This window comes from Lethenteron reissneri, chromosome 50 (assembly GCF_015708825.2).
Source record: "Lethenteron reissneri isolate LAM-NWPU_2019-01 chromosome 50, ASM1570882v1, whole genome shotgun sequence".
NCBI classification, from domain to species: domain Eukaryota; kingdom Metazoa; phylum Chordata; class Hyperoartia; order Petromyzontiformes; family Petromyzontidae; genus Lethenteron; species Lethenteron reissneri.
In genome coordinates this window covers 1,530,602-1,548,596 of record NC_083828.1, presented here as the reverse complement: position 1 = coordinate 1,548,596, position 17,995 = coordinate 1,530,602, and the positions used below count along the sequence as shown (strand labels likewise).

The 17,995-nt window shown below is 49.4% G+C and overlaps 2 protein-coding genes across 4 annotated transcripts; one reads left to right on the top strand and one right to left on the bottom strand.

Moving 5' to 3' along the window:
• Positions 1–15: 15 nt before the first annotated feature.
• LOC133355104 (piercer of microtubule wall 2 protein-like) lies at positions 16–4,565 on the top strand. The gene is made up of 2 exons (XM_061572404.1): positions 16–162; positions 1,733–4,565. The coding sequence occupies exon 2, from the start codon at positions 1,739–1,741 to the stop codon at positions 2,039–2,041; it is 303 nt and encodes a 100-aa protein (XP_061428388.1). The 5' UTR covers positions 16–162; positions 1,733–1,738; the 3' UTR covers positions 2,042–4,565.
• On the bottom strand, positions 4,278–17,288 carry LOC133355075 (dynein axonemal assembly factor 4-like). 3 transcript variants are annotated; one of them, XM_061572362.1, is made up of 9 exons: positions 17,123–17,288; positions 12,114–12,264; positions 11,037–11,170; positions 10,065–10,278; positions 8,703–8,836; positions 8,083–8,183; positions 7,726–7,879; positions 5,759–5,864; positions 4,278–5,279 (listed from the first exon to the last, which is right to left on the bottom strand). In XM_061572362.1, exons 1-9 carry the CDS (start codon positions 17,243–17,245, stop codon positions 5,164–5,166), a joined length of 1,233 nt encoding a protein of 410 aa, XP_061428346.1. In that variant the 5' UTR covers positions 17,246–17,288; the 3' UTR covers positions 4,278–5,163. The 3 variants fall into 3 exon arrangements, with proteins under 3 accessions (XP_061428346.1, XP_061428347.1, XP_061428348.1); XM_061572363.1 differs by having other exon boundaries at positions 4,447–5,279; positions 8,703–8,833; XM_061572364.1 differs by lacking the exon at positions 17,123–17,288 and adding an exon at positions 16,250–16,402 and having other exon boundaries at positions 4,447–5,279.
• Between the last annotated feature and the right edge of the window lie 707 nt (positions 17,289–17,995).

The window sequence follows — 17,995 nt, the reverse complement described above, 5'->3', positions numbered from 1 at the left end:
TCACCACTGGGCGAGCCCCCCCACCCACCTTACCCCGTCGCCACGGCAACCGAAATGTAAACAGAGAGAGTCACGTGACCCCCCCTCCCCGGTGGACACCCGTACGAGGGCTACGATCCGGACCGTCGTTAAGAGGATCCACTACCATCTACCTCGATAACTGTGGGTATTGTTTCTGCTATAAACCTTATAACGTTAACACAGATTGGGGCCATCGCGGTGTCAGCTTTCGCGTGTGACCAAATCTCCGGGGAAGGCGCCCGGCCTCGGAAGCTAATTCAAAGCTTGTTTTTTTTTACAGATTTCCAACAAGTTTAATTAAGCAGCGGTTGATTGATGTAACGTGTCAATGATGATGATGATGCTGGTGATGATCGGATTCTGTTCGTGCGCGTGATGGCAGCATTGTGCACAGGAGCTAAATGCCAACGTCGAGGTCTGTTCGCGACGACGAGAAGAGGGCTTCAGTAGAGAGTTGTGGTTTAATCTTAATCCGCTGAAGAAGCGGCGACTTGTGATGTACCATATGGTAACCCAGAGTTTGGGTAACATGGCCACAATCTCACGACTGGCTTGTCTTTAACGTATCTCTGTGTATCTCTTGAGTCTCTGTATACAGGGTGTTTCAAAAAGATGGACCCGAATTGAAATCGCTATATCTCTGCAAACACGAACCGCCCATGAATGAAACTTTTACCACTTGACAGGACGGGGTATAGAGTTTCAAATGATGACCGCGAGATGCCTCTCCCAGCGCACAAACAGCCCCTAGCCTCAGTCGTTCGCGAGATGGTGACCCCCACAACACAAGGGGCGTTTTGCCTTCTGCAGTTCAGCAAGACTGAATCCGTAATTGCGGTGCAGTGTGCGTTTCAACAGCGTTTTGGCATTGATCCGCCAATGTCAAAGAGCATTCGTCGTTGGTACCGACAATTTGAGGAAGCAGGCTGTTGATGTAAGGGGAAGAGCACAGGGCGACCACGCACCTCAGAGGAAAACGTGAGAAGAGAGGCGTTTGGGACGAATTCAACTATCGTCTCGATGTTGCCCGTACAGCAGGTGGAGGGCACGTAGAGCATTTATAAAATGGTTAGTAAAACTTGATAACTCATTCAACCGTTTGTAACTTTTCGTGTAATTGTAACATGTTGCCATCGTGAAATATACTGCTTTGAAATTGGGTCCATCTTTTTTAAGCACCCTGTATATCCGCGTGTCTATATGGGGTCATCTTCTTGGTTCTTTCGGTAAAGTCACGTAGAAGGGAAATAATAAATAAAACATAATAAAATACAATTCTCACGACGTTTCGGCCACAACGCAAGCAGACGTCCTCAGGTGAAGAACAGGTGTGTCGGAAAGACAGCGTCTGAATGAGCACCACCAAGCTTGGCAGCGTATATTTAAGCTGGGTTGGAGGGGGAAATTTGCATATAAAGAAATGTATATGGGTTTATTTCATGGTCCATCGCTCGGGGCTGCATGTCCACAATCGCCTGGTTTATCTTTCATGTATTCAACCCATGAAGATGTTGCGCGTCAGCCTGTTGTTGATGGTTTGGTGCGGTTCATGGTCACACCACCAGTGTCTGTGAGGAGGAATGTCAAAGCCAGGAGGTGCGATGATGTGAGGGTCTCGAATGAGGCGTTTCTCCTCAACGTCCGTGTTGTTCAACCGCCTTCTTCTGCCCGACGGTCCCCATGAGCACGGCTGCCGCGTCCCGGTCCGCAGGCCGCGATGATGTCGGACGCGGGTACGGGGCCGGCCGGGCCGGGCCTCGGCAGCCCGAGCCCGGGCAACCCGGTGTTCACGGTGCGCGCCGGGGCCGCGCTGCCCGCCTCCTCGCTCTACCGCACCACGGCGCACGACTACGGCGCCCTGAGCCCCGGGCCCGAGGCGGCGCCCTGCGTGCACCGCCCCGCGTCGCAGCGCTTCTCGCGGCACCTCGGGGAGTGCGGGATGCCCCGCGACCGGGCCCTCAACACCACCCTGGACCGCAGCCGCGTCATCGACCACCCCAACCTCCAGCACACGCTCTGAGGCCTCCTGGGGCCAGGGGTTGGGCGACGTGGGACCGGGTCATGAGTAGGGGCACCACCTTTTCCACGAAGTAAATTCAGACATGTGTCAGTCAGCCTAAGTCTATCCAAACTCTACAGTATACTGTAATACAAATGCCAATTACCGGACTGTCTGGGTTTGACCCAGACAGGTGGCAAGCCTAGTCATGGGGTCAGATAACTTTGTGTTTGGGTCAGCTTGTGCCTGGTCTTAAACTAGTTGCATAAAACTCTTTTGGTAACTTTTTTCCCCGTAATTTATACATACGAGTATAGGGCAACCGCCCTCTGCTGCCCACCACGTAGCTCCGAAGCTTAGTGCTGGGATGGGCTACCACCATGCATCATCGGTGATATAGGCGGCTGCTGTGCTACGTAGTGGGCAGTGCAGCAAGATCAAGGTGACAGCATATAACACATCATGCATGGTGGTCGTCCATCCATGCACTAACCATGCTTATCCCATGTTTAGTACTTTTGCAGCCCGTTTTGGCAATCCACTTCTGGATCATAATGTTCTCATCTTGCATGCACCATGCTTTGCAAATATATTTTCAGCACCACTGTTGTGATTTTCTCAAATGCACCAATGGAGTTCACTGAGAGATAAGTGTTTATGCTGCAAACTGTAAGGAATATAATACTCATCTGAATAAAAAAAGAATTATAAATCGATTATATGGTAATTTTCAACACTAAGTCAATATGAATCATTCGTTCATGCTATGCCATGAAATCCAGTGGTTTAGACAACATAGAACTGTAATGCACAAATATAACTCAAATGTTATCTGTGACATACACTCATTTGAGACGGTTGACCTCTGGAATATTCTTCACGCGAGTTTGATATTTACAAAAACTCAGGGCAACTAAAAATAGCATTGTATATCCACAACCCTAAAAGATAAGACCGGTGATTGTGAACTAAAAGTGTTTTTTTCAACCAGCTTGAGGCTGGGCTAACCTGGAACTCGGCCAGGGCAAAACACCACGTTAAGGCCTGGTCACCATTATAATTTTTTTTCCACTGGAACATCCAAGCCACGTAAGCATGGGGTCCTCACAGCATGGGTGGTTTTATGTTATTTGCCATGCCGAGCCAAAACAAAGCCATGAAAGTCTGAATTCACAATAATTTTTTGTCAGACTCGGGGACAAGCAAGGCCAGGGGCAAGTTAATAAATGTCGTCATACGGTGGGTTCGTCAACAGTGCACTGGCAACGAGACTCATTCAGTGGCACGGCTCGGTTTCTGCAGTGGCAGAACCTGGTGCCTCCTGATCCACATTGGGCCCGTTCGGTATTGCCACGCAACAGCTCGGTAGTAGAGTACAGGTTTCCCTCGCTTTATGCGGTAGTAGATGTGGTCCAAATAAAGGGCGCAAAAAGGCACGAGACAGCTGCCTGCCAATAAGGGCACACAGTACACACACAATGTTGTCTCAAGTCCAATCGCATATCCACATGTGAATGAATTAAAACCACATCGCGAATTTTGGGTAGAAATAGGTTAGCCGCATATACGCGAAATCACACAAACTGAACCCGCATAAAGGGAAACCTGTTTACGGAGGTCAAGTCACCTTCAGGCACGGTCACCTCTGGACCAAGCTATGAGAAGCTGGGTTCTGAGGCCAGATCACCACGTGGCACAAATGCCTCATCGTCCTCCTCTCTCCATTCGAGGCTTGTTATTGTCATGGGGAGGTGTGGAGTGATCACCAAGAGTCTTGCGACTACAGCATGAGGCAGAGCTCACACCGGGTTTCTATCCCCAGCTTTAAACCTTTTTGCCCTGTCCGGCCATTTGTTATAACAAAGACTACAGTGGCTTCTCCAGGATGAGAATCTCAGCTGGGAGGGACAGGGCCGTCCTCTCCTCTCCACCGCCATCACGAGGCACAACTTATTTGGGAAAATAAGGCACGTTACACGTTATATGCGTCCGGGTGATTAATGTCTTTGTTATGAAACGCTGTTTACAGATCTGCCACTTGTTTTTATTGGGTGCGCTATTTATACCGGCGTTTCCAAGATTTGCCCGGGTGCGATGGCGAGGTGTTGTGCCAGCGGGAATCGCCGCCGTGGCCGATGAGTGACTCAACAGCTGCGTACTCCGCGACGCTTCCGTAACGTGCCGTGTCGCGTGACTTTCACTTTAATAAACACTTGTCATTAAAACCACCAACGTAGATTTTATTTTTAAACTTGAAATGTGTATTTTAATAATAAGTTACACAAAGAAGACGTTGACACCAGCCCACGAGGCACGCCAGTTGAAATCGTCACATACAGTACAGTATAAGAGCCGTAGAGTGTGACGACCACGGCGCACATTAGGGTTTTACTTTATAGGGAATATTAATGGCATTGAGTTCTTCACCACAACTGTAGAACATAGTATAAACCCACGGTCACCAACAGGCTGAACCTGCACCGGCCAGCGTGAAGTAGGGTTAAATAATCCCGACAACCCATGCATGCAGGCCCCCCACTCAGCAGTGGATTAACAAAAAGGGTTTGTACATGTTGATGATGGTAGCAGATGGTTGAGAGAAACGATGGAGTGGCATCCAAACAGGGGAACGACAGAGATGAGAACTCCTGTGCTGGTGCCAGGTGGATTGATACATCGCAGGACCATGTAAGAGATGGCAACGGCTTGGAGAGAAGGCTTTCATCCAGCAGTGGATTTACAAGCTGGCTATACATGGAACTACGTTTTCAATTCAAATCGTGGCAGTATCACGATCCAAATTTGCCACATTTGATTAAAAAAAAACATTGCAATTACTTAATTGGCAAAAGGCAACATAGTAGCATCGCCTCCTTCTGATAGACTAATAGCCACTTGCAGGCCGGTGCTGCGTTCACCTTGTGCCGTACTTGAGTGTGCCTGGGACATACATGCGCTCAATGGGAGAAAGAGCCTTCAGCAGCAGCCAGGTGCCTCCTCAGCTGTGGAGCGACACTCTTCCCCAGAACATTCGGGACTCTCAGTCTCGAGATGCACTGAAACGGAGGCACTCTATAAATATGAAGTGATGATGATACGTCAGGACAGGTCACGTAGCATAAACCCCGGGAGTGGTGCCGGCATCACCGCGTCTCCTCTCCGCGTGAGCCCTGTACGATGTCCCGGATCTTGCGAGCATCCTCCCTCAGCACCACATTATCCGGGTCGAGCTTGAGAGCCGCCTCATAGTCCATGAGTCCTGCACACATCGATGACGGGTAGTCATGCAGACGGACAGGTTGCAACTTGCGGGAAGATTAGTCATTTGTAGGCATGTAAAGGTAGTAAAAGGTAAAGGTTAGGCCCTGCTTATGCCGCTGCTGGTAGACCAGCCTCCACTATGGGGAGCTCTAGAGAGGGTATTGGCCGACTCTTCCACACTAGCCAGACATGTTGGAAGAGGTGAGAGTACCCACAATGTACCCACCACACACAACCTGCCAATCGATGGACTTGCAGTGTCTCCATTTATACTGCTGGGTGGACAGTGGTGGGAGGGGGATTGAGAAACTTGCCACCACTCTTTCAACTGCTGCGCCCAGAGATCGAACTGTACCGGTGACCTCTGGATTGCAAGTCGACCGTGCCAACCGTTAGACGGCTGCGCGACAGAATCGACGCAGAGAGACCCGGGGAGAAATGAATCCTTGCCGTGCCGCTGGGCCCGGCTCCACTCACCCTCGACGAACATCTCGAGCTGGCAGAGCGCCGTGCCACGCCGCACGTGCGCCTTTACCCGCGCCGCGCGGTTCGCTGGGACTGGCGGCGTCAGCAGCTCCAGCGCCTGGGCAGGAATAAAACAAATGAAGAAAAAAATCACACACGGATTCTGTTCAACACTTTCCAATGCGCGATTGTCCCCGGGATTTTAATTTGCGATAATAACAGTAGCACTTGCAATAAGACAGCTGGGCTCCAATACCTGCTCTGGTCATCTGATCAATTTTACTGGTTTTGTCTAGGCTATGTCCCTAATAGCAACACAAGTGAATACTAAATTACTGTTCATACTGGATTTTGGACAAGAATTGTGGTGCCCCCTCGTTACAGATTGATGGACAGTGCTAAGAGAATAATAAAAAATGTACTTTTAGTTGGCATTAAAAAACCAGCACCGATGAGGATGAAAATGCAAGAGGACACCAGGGCCACAAGCGACTGCTACATCGCCAGTAGCGCCAGGCCATGGGAAATGGACCTCTTAAGCTCCCCACCGCCACGGATCCGTCTGACCAATGTGATGAAGCATGGCTAGCGAACCCCACCCCTCCAAGACAACCCACACAGCCCCCATCCAGCTGTGGATTACCAGAAGGGCTGTACATGTATCAATGAAAAACTTCCAACCAGCAAGAAAGCATGGAACACACAGCACCAATGCATTGAGGAAGCTACAGCTGGAGCAGATGTGCCCGATTGGTTGTGGCCCATCAGTCACGGGCAGTGACAACGTGGCCCAGTCCGAGCGCCTTTGCCGCTTGTTGCAACGGTTCGCCATTGGAATCCAGCAAGCTGCCCTGGTGATTACTGCAGATGCATTAACCGTAGTATATTCGCAGTTTTCTTTATAGTAAGTAAAAAATAAGTAAAACTCAAAGACGTTAAAGATCCCTTGACATCATTCTAAAAGAGTAGGTCATTGTGTGCCAACATCATGGTTCACATTTGCCAAATTAAAAAAAAGTACCCGCAAATTACTCAACAGGGATCACACGCAGCAACATCACCACCTACTGTGAAACTAATGCAGACTGTGAAACACGGTCTTCGTGACCGCCTTGCACTATAAGACTGGCAGAATTATACATTTTACAAATTATTGTTCATACTTATGAATAAAAATAGCTGTTTCATTTATTCATTCCAAGCATCATTCACTAAAACAACCACTAACGCCCCATTGTTGTCACAGTTGCTATGGCTGGTTTGTGGCCGGTGACGCGTGTGTTCTGTGAAAGACACTACTGGGCAGTTGGAGGCAGTCGCCCTACAGCAACAATGGAGGGTGAAAGAACGATGCTCAACAATAAGCGGAGCAGCTAAAATGCAGCAAGTTGGCACAGTGGGGAGCACAGGTGGTGAATCTACCAGTCATCTCAGTCAACCCATGGCACCTGGGTCTGTTCCGAGACCTGCCTGCGAGCCTTTGACACGTCACATGGCCTCAAAGTGCACCTAGTCTGGCACAAGCACCGTAGTGACATCATCAGCACTTATTGTCAAACGACGATTGTTGCTTGTTGTGGGGAGTGACAGTTTTATGGTTAGCGCCCTGAGCTACGAAGCTGGCAACCCAAGTTTCATTGCCGCTCAAGGTCGACTCAGCCTTAAAAAAGTACCTTGTGCAGTGTGTAAACATCGCCACTTGGAAGACGAAGGTGGCTGAGCATGGTGCTGACTACCCACCCCCTCGTGTGCCGTGCTTGCCTTCATAGGTGCTCGCTAACAGCACTTGCCTCAGCATTCTGTTGAAGGCTATACAGGGAAACTTTGTATTAATGTTGTGGACAGGTGCCCATTGTGGAGGGAAAGCTGATGAGCTGACTGGCAGGCAGGTTTTCAGGCGGGCTGGTGGACGGACGGGCGGGCGGGCTGGCGGGCGGGCTGGCGGGCAGGTGGACGCGAGGGTGAGTGAGCTAACGTACCCTGGAGCTATCATGCAGGGCCTTGTGCAGGTTGCGGAGCTTGAGGTGGCACGCGGCGCGGTTGAGGTGCAGCGCCGGATCGCCACCACTCAGCCGAATCGCCAGGTCGTACGCATTCACCGCAGCCAGGTAATTGCCCGCCGCAAACAGCTTCCTGTCAGGATGGGCGACGCTCGCTCGTTAGAGTCGGGCTCACGTGGGAGCCGCTGCTGTGTGAGGGTGGAGCTGTGTGGAACTGCACGGAGCCAACAGAGATATCGCTGTGTGTAAGAGTAGAGATGTGTGTGTGTGAGGGTGGAGCTGATAGCGCAACTACTGCTGTGCATGAGGGTGCAGGTGTTCACAGGAGCAACCCACCCGCCCTTTTCCTTGAGCCACTGTGGATCCTTCTCCTCCCCCGAGAGCTCAGGGTCATTGAGGTCACATATATTCCGGGCCTCCGCCTGCCGCTTCAGCCACTGGGGGTGACACGCGGGTGAGCACAGAGACGTACATACAAACACACAAAAAAAACATAAAACCTTTAACAGATTGTTGGGAGTAAGTGCTGTTAGCGAGCACCTATTAAGGCCAGAACGGCACACAATGGAGAGGTGGGGGCGCATGGCCAGCACCACACCTAGTTGCCTTTGTCTCCCCAGTTCTGATTATTACACATTGCGCCAGGTACTCAAGGATGAGTCGACCTTGGGGAGGCCCAAAACCAGTCACCGAAGTTGGCCATGAGCAGGAGTCGAACTCGGGTTACCAGGGTCGTAGCGCAGCACACTATTACTCTCCCGCTCCCCACACTCACAAAACAGATTGTTCGGGCAAGTGCTGTTAGCGAGCACCTATGAATCCCGAAACGGCACACGAGGGGGTGGGTGGCCAGCACCACACACACACACATACACACGCGTCGTCTCACGTGCGCACCCTCCCTCAGCGATGGCGAATGGAGAGTCGAGCGTTAGCGATGGCCCAGGCGCTCTCACCTGCTCCTCCTCGGGGACGCGCGATTCTCGCAACGCCGTGGGGAACACGCGCGGACTGAAGTGAACTCCGATGGCGGCTGCCTGCCGGGGGGGCGGCAACTCCTTCTCCTTTTTTGGGGGGCGCCCCCCACCTGCTAGGAATCACAGAGCGGATGTGTGGCTGCTGAAAAAGCACGTAATCAGCACGCTGGTCACGTCACTCTGATATATTACCAGCGTGCTATGGTGGTGCACCACGCAAACAGCACGCGAGTACGGATAAACTGTCATTGCGAACAGATAATAAGATTTTAAATAAATAATAAAATACATTTACAAGCATGCTGGTCTACTAGCCGCTCCCCACTTGTTGGAGGTCAGCGCTCACGTGACCAGCAAGTAAACCGATTGCTTTAAGAAGCAATACAGATGTGACGCATTCTGCAAAAATGTAGGTTCTCGCTGCCAATCCTATGGTTCAGAGTTGATTTTTGGGATCGGCCACGTGATTATCTGATTATATTGTTGTGGTTAAGACGATTCTCATAACCAAATTTAACACTGAGATGGATCTATTGTTTTTCAATCTACCATTGAGTGAGTTGAAACATTGATTATAATCGGTGTGTAGTTACACTCTTGTATACATGACAATTAGTTTGCTTGGCTGTTAGGTGGTGGAGGGTCTTAAAGACACCAATTTGGGAAAACCAAGAAAGAAATTGTGAATTATGCATTATATCTTTTAATAGGCTAATTAGTATGTTACCATTGTCTGTGTTTTTACCATTATCCTAACCCTAACCTATTCTCTTTCTCACCCACTTCCCCAGATAATCAAGAGTTGACTGTATCGACAAGACAAGAGCTGTTTGTTTTGCTGGTTGTGTCTTCCGTTGTAGACCTGGCGCTTTGTGAACAGACGCTCATCAGCGCGTGAAGGTGGCGAACCCTCAGGTGAAACAGGACAGCAGCTGGTGGCTTGTCAGCGTTACACCCGCCCACTGTACACCCTGACGTGTGGTCGCCTAGCAACGCCGCGCTGCTCTCACCGGCACCTGAGATGTGGCACGTCACGGTGGTGAGATGTTAGCTGTCTTGCTTGATATGCAGGAGGGCGTGGGTTTGAGCCCGACCCTGACACCTATATATTTGGAGTTTGCATGTTTTCTCTCCTTGCTGTCGTGTGTGGCTTTTTCTCTACGTCCTCCAGATTTTCCCTTCACATTTAGAATCATAAGTTTTTGAGTATTTGGCTGCTTAAGATTTCCACGTGAAAAGCCATTTTGTTGAGCTGTCATTTGTGATGGCCAGGTCTCTTCTCAAAAAGAGATCTATAGCCCAGTGGGCCTTACCTGGTAAAATAAGATTAGTTTAGTTTACCTGTTGGCAACTGCTGTTGTTTCTCCCGATTTTGCTGTCGCAGCCGCGCACATTCCTCCCTCCTCCTCCTTTTCTCCTCTTCCTCTTGCACTCTCCTTCTCTCCTCCATCTCCTGCCGGCCCTGCTGCTCCTTCCACCTCTCGAGCTCCGCCGTGGCGTGTTGGCGCTCCCTCTCCTTCTCCTCTTCTATCCTCTTCCGCTTGTCCTCCTCGATCTGTTCTCCACAGGCGGCGGCGGTGGTGGTGGTATGGCAAAGTTGTCACAACAATAGACTCGTGAGAAATACGATAACACTGCAACTGCGAGAAGCCCTTGTGACTTGCGGTCATTAGTAGCACGCAATGTAAACAAACTATGAGGGTCAAACAAATTCTGAAGGTTAAAATGCGTCATCTACATGCTTGACTTGTTCTTCCCCTGCATTGTAAAGTACAGGTTGCATCTCTTAATCCGGTAGGTGACCTATGCTGCCACCATGACCATTTCCACCCTTACACGTGTGAAACAATTTGAATAACTGTCTCAGCACCAGGCAGTCAGCAGCTTCTCGACCACCACACAGCCACTTCCACCGTTACCGTATTCTCCGAATTATAAGATGCACTTCCTGTTCCCACCGTTCAAGGTACGTTTCAGAACTTTATATTTTACACCCTTGTTTCCTGCTTTCTTCAAACATCGCGTTTATTGAGAAGATGTTGATTGGGGTGCGTCATACCAGAGGCAGCTCTAGAAACTTTCCAAGCGGTAGGGGTCGGTCCAAAAATAGCAATTAATGTATTTTCTCTGTGAAATATCAATAAAATAACACATTTGAGGGTCTCTGGGGAAGCCCATCGCCCTCATCGCCCACCCCTTGGATCCGCCACTACGTCGCAATATCTGCAGCGTGTTATAATCCGTAGAATTCGGTAAAAACACGTGAGCATCTGGAAGGACGCGATAACTAACGAGCGCATCGTAACGCGTCACCTGCATCATGGTCTGCAGAGCGAACTTCTCCTCCTCGCGCTTGCGCACCGCCCGTGCCTCGGCCTCGGCTCGAGCCTTCTCCTGTGCCCTGGCCAGCGCCTCCTCGTGTGCCCGCCGCATCGCCGCCTTGTCCGCTGGTGCACACACCCACGCAGGCGTCCCGTCAACACAGTCGATACAAGCGCATGCACACACAGTCTGAATTTTAATGGAGCCGCGGATACATCAATAAACTTTCAACTCTGAAAATTCATCCAGCTGGAAATATATAAATATTATTAAAATTTGTAATGTGCCCAGTATTTGTTCACTCTCAAAGTGAGAGAACAACTCGGAGGCGCAGGGAACAACAACCAAGCATGAAGGCAACAACGACGTAGCGAGCCGGTGGCAACCATTGCCTAAGCTCTATACATGAAGGTGTCATCGGCCAATTAATGAGTGTGGGAGTAAACTGGAGCACCCGGAGAAAACCCACGCGTGTCAGAGGAAAACACTCTACCCCATACAGATGGAAGAGGAGGAGTCCACATTTCTGCTGTACTGCCAGGGTATAGTAACTTCGACCCCCACAGGAAGGGAGTTTTACAACATTTAGGCAATCCACCAACCCTCGCCTCCATAGTGCTGGATTACAGGCCACCACTGTAATGGCACTATCATGTACATTTTTTTCCACTGACACATCCGAGCTGAGCCAGCATGGGGCCCTCACAGTATGGGTGGTTTTCCTCTGGCTATTTGCTGTGCCAAGCCAGAACCAAGCCACGTTATGCTGACTTCACAAGTCATCTGCATCTAGCTTGGGGTCAAGCAGGTCCCGGGGCAGGGCTATTGATGCAGTGTTGCCATGTCAGGACATGCAAGGACATGGCATCACTGCGTCATCTACATGCTTGACTTGTTCATTGCGTGTGATTCCAATGGGCATGGCTCTGCAGTGGAAAAACAACTTGGCGCCTCCTGAGCCACGCCAGGCTGGCACGGCACGGCTCAGTGGCAAAAGAGGTGTAAGATACAGTACATGATGCCGTGTGGTGACGCTGCTATGAGCGCCATAGGCAGTAGTTGTGGCACCTTGGAGCGATGACATGAGCTGGGGCCATGGTGCCGGCTCCTTTTTGGGCAGGGTGAGCAGAGCAACGCCACGGCCCAGCCGAGCCGAGCTGCGCGCCTCATCCACCGGCGCAAAGAGCAGCAGCTCCAGCAGGTATGGCGGGAAGCTCACCTGACAGACGGGACACACGTATACCAAATCAAGATCAAGATGTCATCATACCAAAGCCATTATGGAAACCAGATTTCACCAATGCTCTTTACAGTCTGGCTCATGCTGCAGCTGTTGTGCAGTAAACACACTACCCGCAAGATGCCGAACAGTCTAACACCATCTGCTCTTGTAGAGACCATTCCAATGCATGTCTTGGTAACCGGCCCTCCCCCGTCCTCCCCACATATCCTAATCCAGTGCAACCTTTTTTGATGTATCATATCTACAGCGCTTACCTTTCATGTTCTCTTCCAAACTTCCGCATTGCTTAACCTGTCTTTCCACAAAATTCCTAGCAATTTTGTCTCAGACACCTGTGCTCAAATGGCAACAAATTCCTTTCGAACAGTTTAAGAGTCCAGCTCTCTGAGCCATAGAGGAATATAAATAGCACTCCAGCCTCAAATACACTTTTCTTTACACTCCAGACGTACCTCTCTTCTCTTCCAGACTATGGATACCAAATTTCTGGGAGGCTAAACCAGGACAATGAGCTGACAGCCCCTCCATGACCCCGTCAGCCAAACCCACTTTTAGAAATCCACGCCCACTCAACCACTACCACCGCCCACACGGCAAGCGCATCCCTCGCTGCTCATAGGCACTGCCACTCATCCATCAACCACTCCACTTTGCTAGGGCCTATACTTTGCCTGTATCATGAAAACCACGACAAAAATCACAATTTCACGTATGTTTAGGGACACGGTAACAGCCTTTTTGAAGCCAAAATTGTCCCAGCCAAACCGGAACATTTGGTAGAATCAAGACGAAGGATCTTACCGCCCTAACGCACCGAGCTCCTAAACACGTGCTGATCGCATCGGTCCGATCCTCGGTGGTCTTTCTCTCGGACGTGATCTCTCCTTTTAAAGCCATTTCATCACCAGCCTCGACCATCAGCGATCATCCGTTCTCGTGACATGTTCTGCCCAAGCCCACTTAAATCCCTTCACCAACAAATACACCGTCTCTGATAAGTATTTGTTCACTGGCCCATGTGTTCCCCTCTCTGTATGTCGATGCAACTCCCACCTCTCCACGATTGTTTGCGCACCTTTTCGACTTTTGTCCCATGTTATTTTGCCCGTGGCCATGTTCCCGATCGATATAATGGGCAGCATGCACCAATTGAAAACTTTCTCCATTGGCTACATTGGCCACATTGGTTCGTCGATTTTAAATTTCGAGTCCGTTAAGCAGTCGGTGATGCAGTTGTTACAGCACTAGTCCAGCAGGGGGAGCGGTGCCTCCTCGTTTCAAGGAAATCGTCTGTGGGTTTCCTGCGAGGTGGAGGGGTAATGTGTTTTTGTGTTTCCCCCAAATGTTTATTATCCCGGTCGTTCTTCTTCCGGCGTCACGTCACGAGCGGAGAATCCATTCAGAACTTTCACAGCGCATAACCCCGTGTTAAAGAACGGTCCGTGGAAGCAGGTAGTGAAGAACTGTTTCTGAGATTCTCTGAAGTGACCTATGACCCACAAATCAGGGGGCAGCACTTTCCCAATCCGCCTTGCTACAGAGAAAAATGCTTTGTCTTCGTACGGCTGATAGTTGATGTAGAGCAACAAAATATAATTTTACACTGAAGTAGTTGAGCCAGATCATTGCTTCACAAAGAGAGTGGCGTGTCCCTATCTTCTTCCTTTGTATTGCAACAGATTACAAATTGATGTTGAGATTTGATATCCATTCGACTGCTTCAGGAGTAGCCGGGATGTATTTGTTTCAGATCGCCGTTGAATGATCCAATTGGGGCAGTCATTCACGATATGTTGCAGGGTCTGAGATGTTGCACCGCAGCCACATATACTGGACTCTCGTTAATTTTCCATTTTTCCTGTGCCTCTTCTGCATTTGTGAATCGGGCAATGAGTTCATTAAATGCTCCATGGTCTATTCTTCTTTCCGTGCATCAAGAATCCGAATCTGCCGTGGTTTGTGTGGCGCATGCGCTTTTGGGTTGTGGCCCATTAGCTTTGCGGAAGATCGAAATCAAGGGATCTTCTGCGTCGTATCTTTCACGAGGGTCTTCCGCAAGAGAAATGCTCACAAAAATCACATTTATAATTTTCAGAGATGGAATTTTTGCAAATTAAGTGCAAAACCAGATTTTATACAATGGTGTTCATGTGCAGTCATTGCAGTTCTCAATACAGGGTATCACTTTAAGTGTGTTGTTCTATTTTACTTTTTAGCTCCCAAGTCAATGCTCTCCGCTTTCGTCAACCCACACCGACCATAGTAGTACGCTCAAATAACCTTCACAATCCGCACGACGTGGGGAGGCCCTCATCCAGCAGCGGACTGACAAAGAGGCTGTACATTTGCATATAGGCATTGGTCACCGGGTTTTGAGAGACCATCAACTCACCATGCTTGAGAGCATTGTCTAATTATGTACGGCTGAGCACATGATTCATACCCACGGTCTCAGCAGTGCCGGATAAGCACTGTGACCTCTGACCTACCCGCTCGATTACTCCGTAATAAGAGCGGAAAGCGAGGGGAAGTTTCAAAAGTAGACTTTCCATTGAAGATCAATTCGGAGAACGAAATTGGGGAAGTGTTTTTTTCAGAACTACGTGCAGGGGGCATTTTGAACTGGGCTCAATAATAACACTTTTATGACCACGTTTAAAACACCGTATATTTCGCATATTTTACGTTGAAAAGAGTGGCAGAACTACGTGGGAATACCCCTTGAACAAGATTCTCAAGTACAGAGACAAACAAGATAACATGTACTAGGCCGAGTGACAGTCCAATGACTTGATGACTGATTGATGGGCACGAGTGTTAATGACGGACACATTATTTTGCTGCTGATGCTGCTGCTTTGGCAGTGGTGCACAAGCACAAATAACAAAACAACAAACACATTTGTCAATAACACGGTGGCCTTAAAATGGGGTGAATATATAATAGGCTTTATTTCGCACAATGGCCCTTCTGTATGCGTGTTAATGGCTGACTGATTGGCATGAGCGTTAATTGCTAAACTCTTGTCAATGACTGCTTGATATAAGTGTTAATTACTGACTCATTACTATCGACTGTCAATGCCTGATCAGTGTATAACGACGCAATGCTCGATCCACAAATGCGAAGGAGACATCACAGCGAGACACTCCGCTGCCCCTGACGTGGTTCTCTGGCTTGACCACCTGGACGTGAAACTGTCATTGATGCTCTGCATCTACATCAGCAGCCATACGAAAGAATAAGACGTATGGATATTAATGACAAGTGAATTTCTAAAGACTGTCAATGACTGATGGGGACGAAGGTTACCGAATAATTGTCTAAAGTGATGACGTGGTACATGATGATTAGAACCCTGATGATGTAGATGACGCCGATTGTATAATACCGCAGATTGATGACCCGAATGATCACGGTGTTGATAATGATCATTATACTGTGAAGGTGATAATGATGCAATGATTCTGATGGTGGTGGTGGTGATGATGACGCTCATGGCAATGATGCATTGAATAATAATCCTGCTGCTGATGGTGGTGGTGGTATGTATTGCAATGCTGCTGCTGCGGATGATGACAACGATGATTGCGATAATTTTCAAGGATATTCTATGAGCCAAATCACAAACCGACACCACCTAAGGAAGCAAAGCGTTAACATTACATAAGTTTTTGCACGACCTGATAACCCCACTCATTTCAAGAGGTCATCGCATACAGTAATTGTCTGTTATTGCCCACATTAAGCAATTAGAGCCACCTCAGGTGGCACCTACAAATGAGATATCTGGTCTGGACTCATGGACCACAAAAGCCCGGACCTGCCCCTGGCGGTGAAGTATGGTCAAAGACAAAGGTCTCCCGTGAAGCCGACAGAATGTTCGGGCAAGCGCTGTTGGCACAAGTAGCACCGGCGAAGAAGGCACACACACACGCGGTTATTAAACAACCCGTACGACCTGCACGGCCTGAGGGATGTCTTCGTTCAGCAGCGGAGTGATCATGGCTGATGATGACTATCACCGCAATGACGCACGGCGATCCTGCACGGAATGTGAACACCCTCCACACTCACAAATCGATTAATTACCAAGACCCCCCCCCACACACTCACAAATTGATTAATTACCAAGACCTCCCCCCCACACTCACAAATCGATTAATTATCGAGACCCCCCCCGGCTGTGTGTAACTACGCAAAGCCCGTTGCTATGGCGACCCGCATGCCTGGCAACATCCGTCAACACAACTTTAAACATTTAAAGAAACAGGCTTTGCCACCAAATACCAAACTACTCCGACTCATAACAAAAACACAACAACTAAAATATGACTTTAGATACATTATTAGTGCAGAGAGTCGTCCCGTTGCCATGGTAGTTAATCGGTGTTTAATACAATAACCCATTCATTCATAGCTGAACTCGCATTAAATTAATGGCAAAGTCTGGTTAGACTCGTACATGTACCGTGTTCAGATCCCCACATCATCACGTCATGGTTCGAGTTATCTAAACTGATGGTAACATTTCGATGTAAAGCTTTCGTGAGTGCAGGGATTCATATTCTTGGTTATTTCGGTGAAGCCCCTTCTACGTGACTTTACCGAAAGAACCAAGAATATGATGATAACATCTCCGTGGCAGGGGACGCAATTACAACAATCGTGCAAGATGCAGGCCGACAGTAAGTTCACGTGTGCGAGATACGTAAAGATACACACGCAAAAACCCCCTCTTACAATCACACTTTCCACGTAACTTTACCACTTTAGCTCTGATCCAATGAGGGGGTCGATATTCCCCCCCCCCCCCCCCCCCACGACTCCTCACCTTGATGTATTCATCAGAGGCGATGATGTCCACGCTGCCCGGCCGCACGCCTCGCAGCGGCACGGAGAGAAGCACCGCCGCGTTGGACTGCTCCCACGAGAAGTCGCTCACGGAAATCGGCATCGCTGCTGCTGCTGCTGCCAACGACGGCTGTCCCCCACGCCGAACGCCTTCCCTCACCAAGATGGCGGCGATGGGACAGCGCACCGTGTCCGTGTTGCCCTCACCAAGATGGCGGCGGTGGGACAGCGCACCGTGTTGCCCTCACCAAGATGGCGGCGATGGGACAGCGCACCGTGTCCGTGTTGCCCTCACCAAGATGGCGGCGGTGGGACAGCGCACCGTGTCCGTGTTGCCCTCACCAAGATGGCGGCGATGGGACAGCGCACCGTGTCCGTGTTGCCCTCACCAAGATGGCGGCGGTGGCATAAGTCCGATCGATTCGTGTTGCCCTTACTAAGATGGCGAGCGACGTCAGATTAACGTAATACATTGGGCTTCATAGGGGCTCCTCAACTTACGAACATTCCACTTGCGAACTTTCGGAGATACGAACAAACCTGTCCGTATGTCATGGAGATGTCACATGAAGAACCAGAGGGCATCTACATCTGCAGAACATGAAGAACCAGTGCCATTTACATCTGCAGAACATAAAGAATAAGTGGCATCTACTGGAGATTATGCAACTTTTAAAGCCATTCCCCGTGTTTAGTGTACATGAAATCGACAGGACTTACGAACAAATCGACTTACGAACAGCCGTCTGGAACCGAACTCGTTCGTAAGTATAGGAGTCATTGTACCGTAATTTATATTATTACATAAAGTCCCCTCTGATCTTCGCACCTGATAGGCTCACAGTGATGACCA

Excerpts from the sequence above, each read along its gene's own strand:
- LOC133355075 (XM_061572362.1), bottom strand. The coding sequence starts at position 17,245 with ATGCCGATTTCCGTGAGCGACTTCTCGTGGGAGCAGTCCAACGCGGCG. Across the intron at positions 11,171-12,113 it reads GCTCATGTCATCGCTCCAAG|CGGACAAGGCGGCGATGCGG; the intron begins GTGCCACAACTA and ends TGTGTGCACCAG. Across the intron at positions 7,880-8,082 it reads TGGCTCAAGGAAAAGGGCGG|GAAGCTGTTTGCGGCGGGCA; the intron begins GTGGGTTGCTCC and ends CCATCCTGACAG.
- LOC133355104 (XM_061572404.1), top strand. The coding sequence starts at position 1,739 with ATGATGTCGGACGCGGGTACGGGGCCGGCCGGGCCGGGCCTCGGCAGC.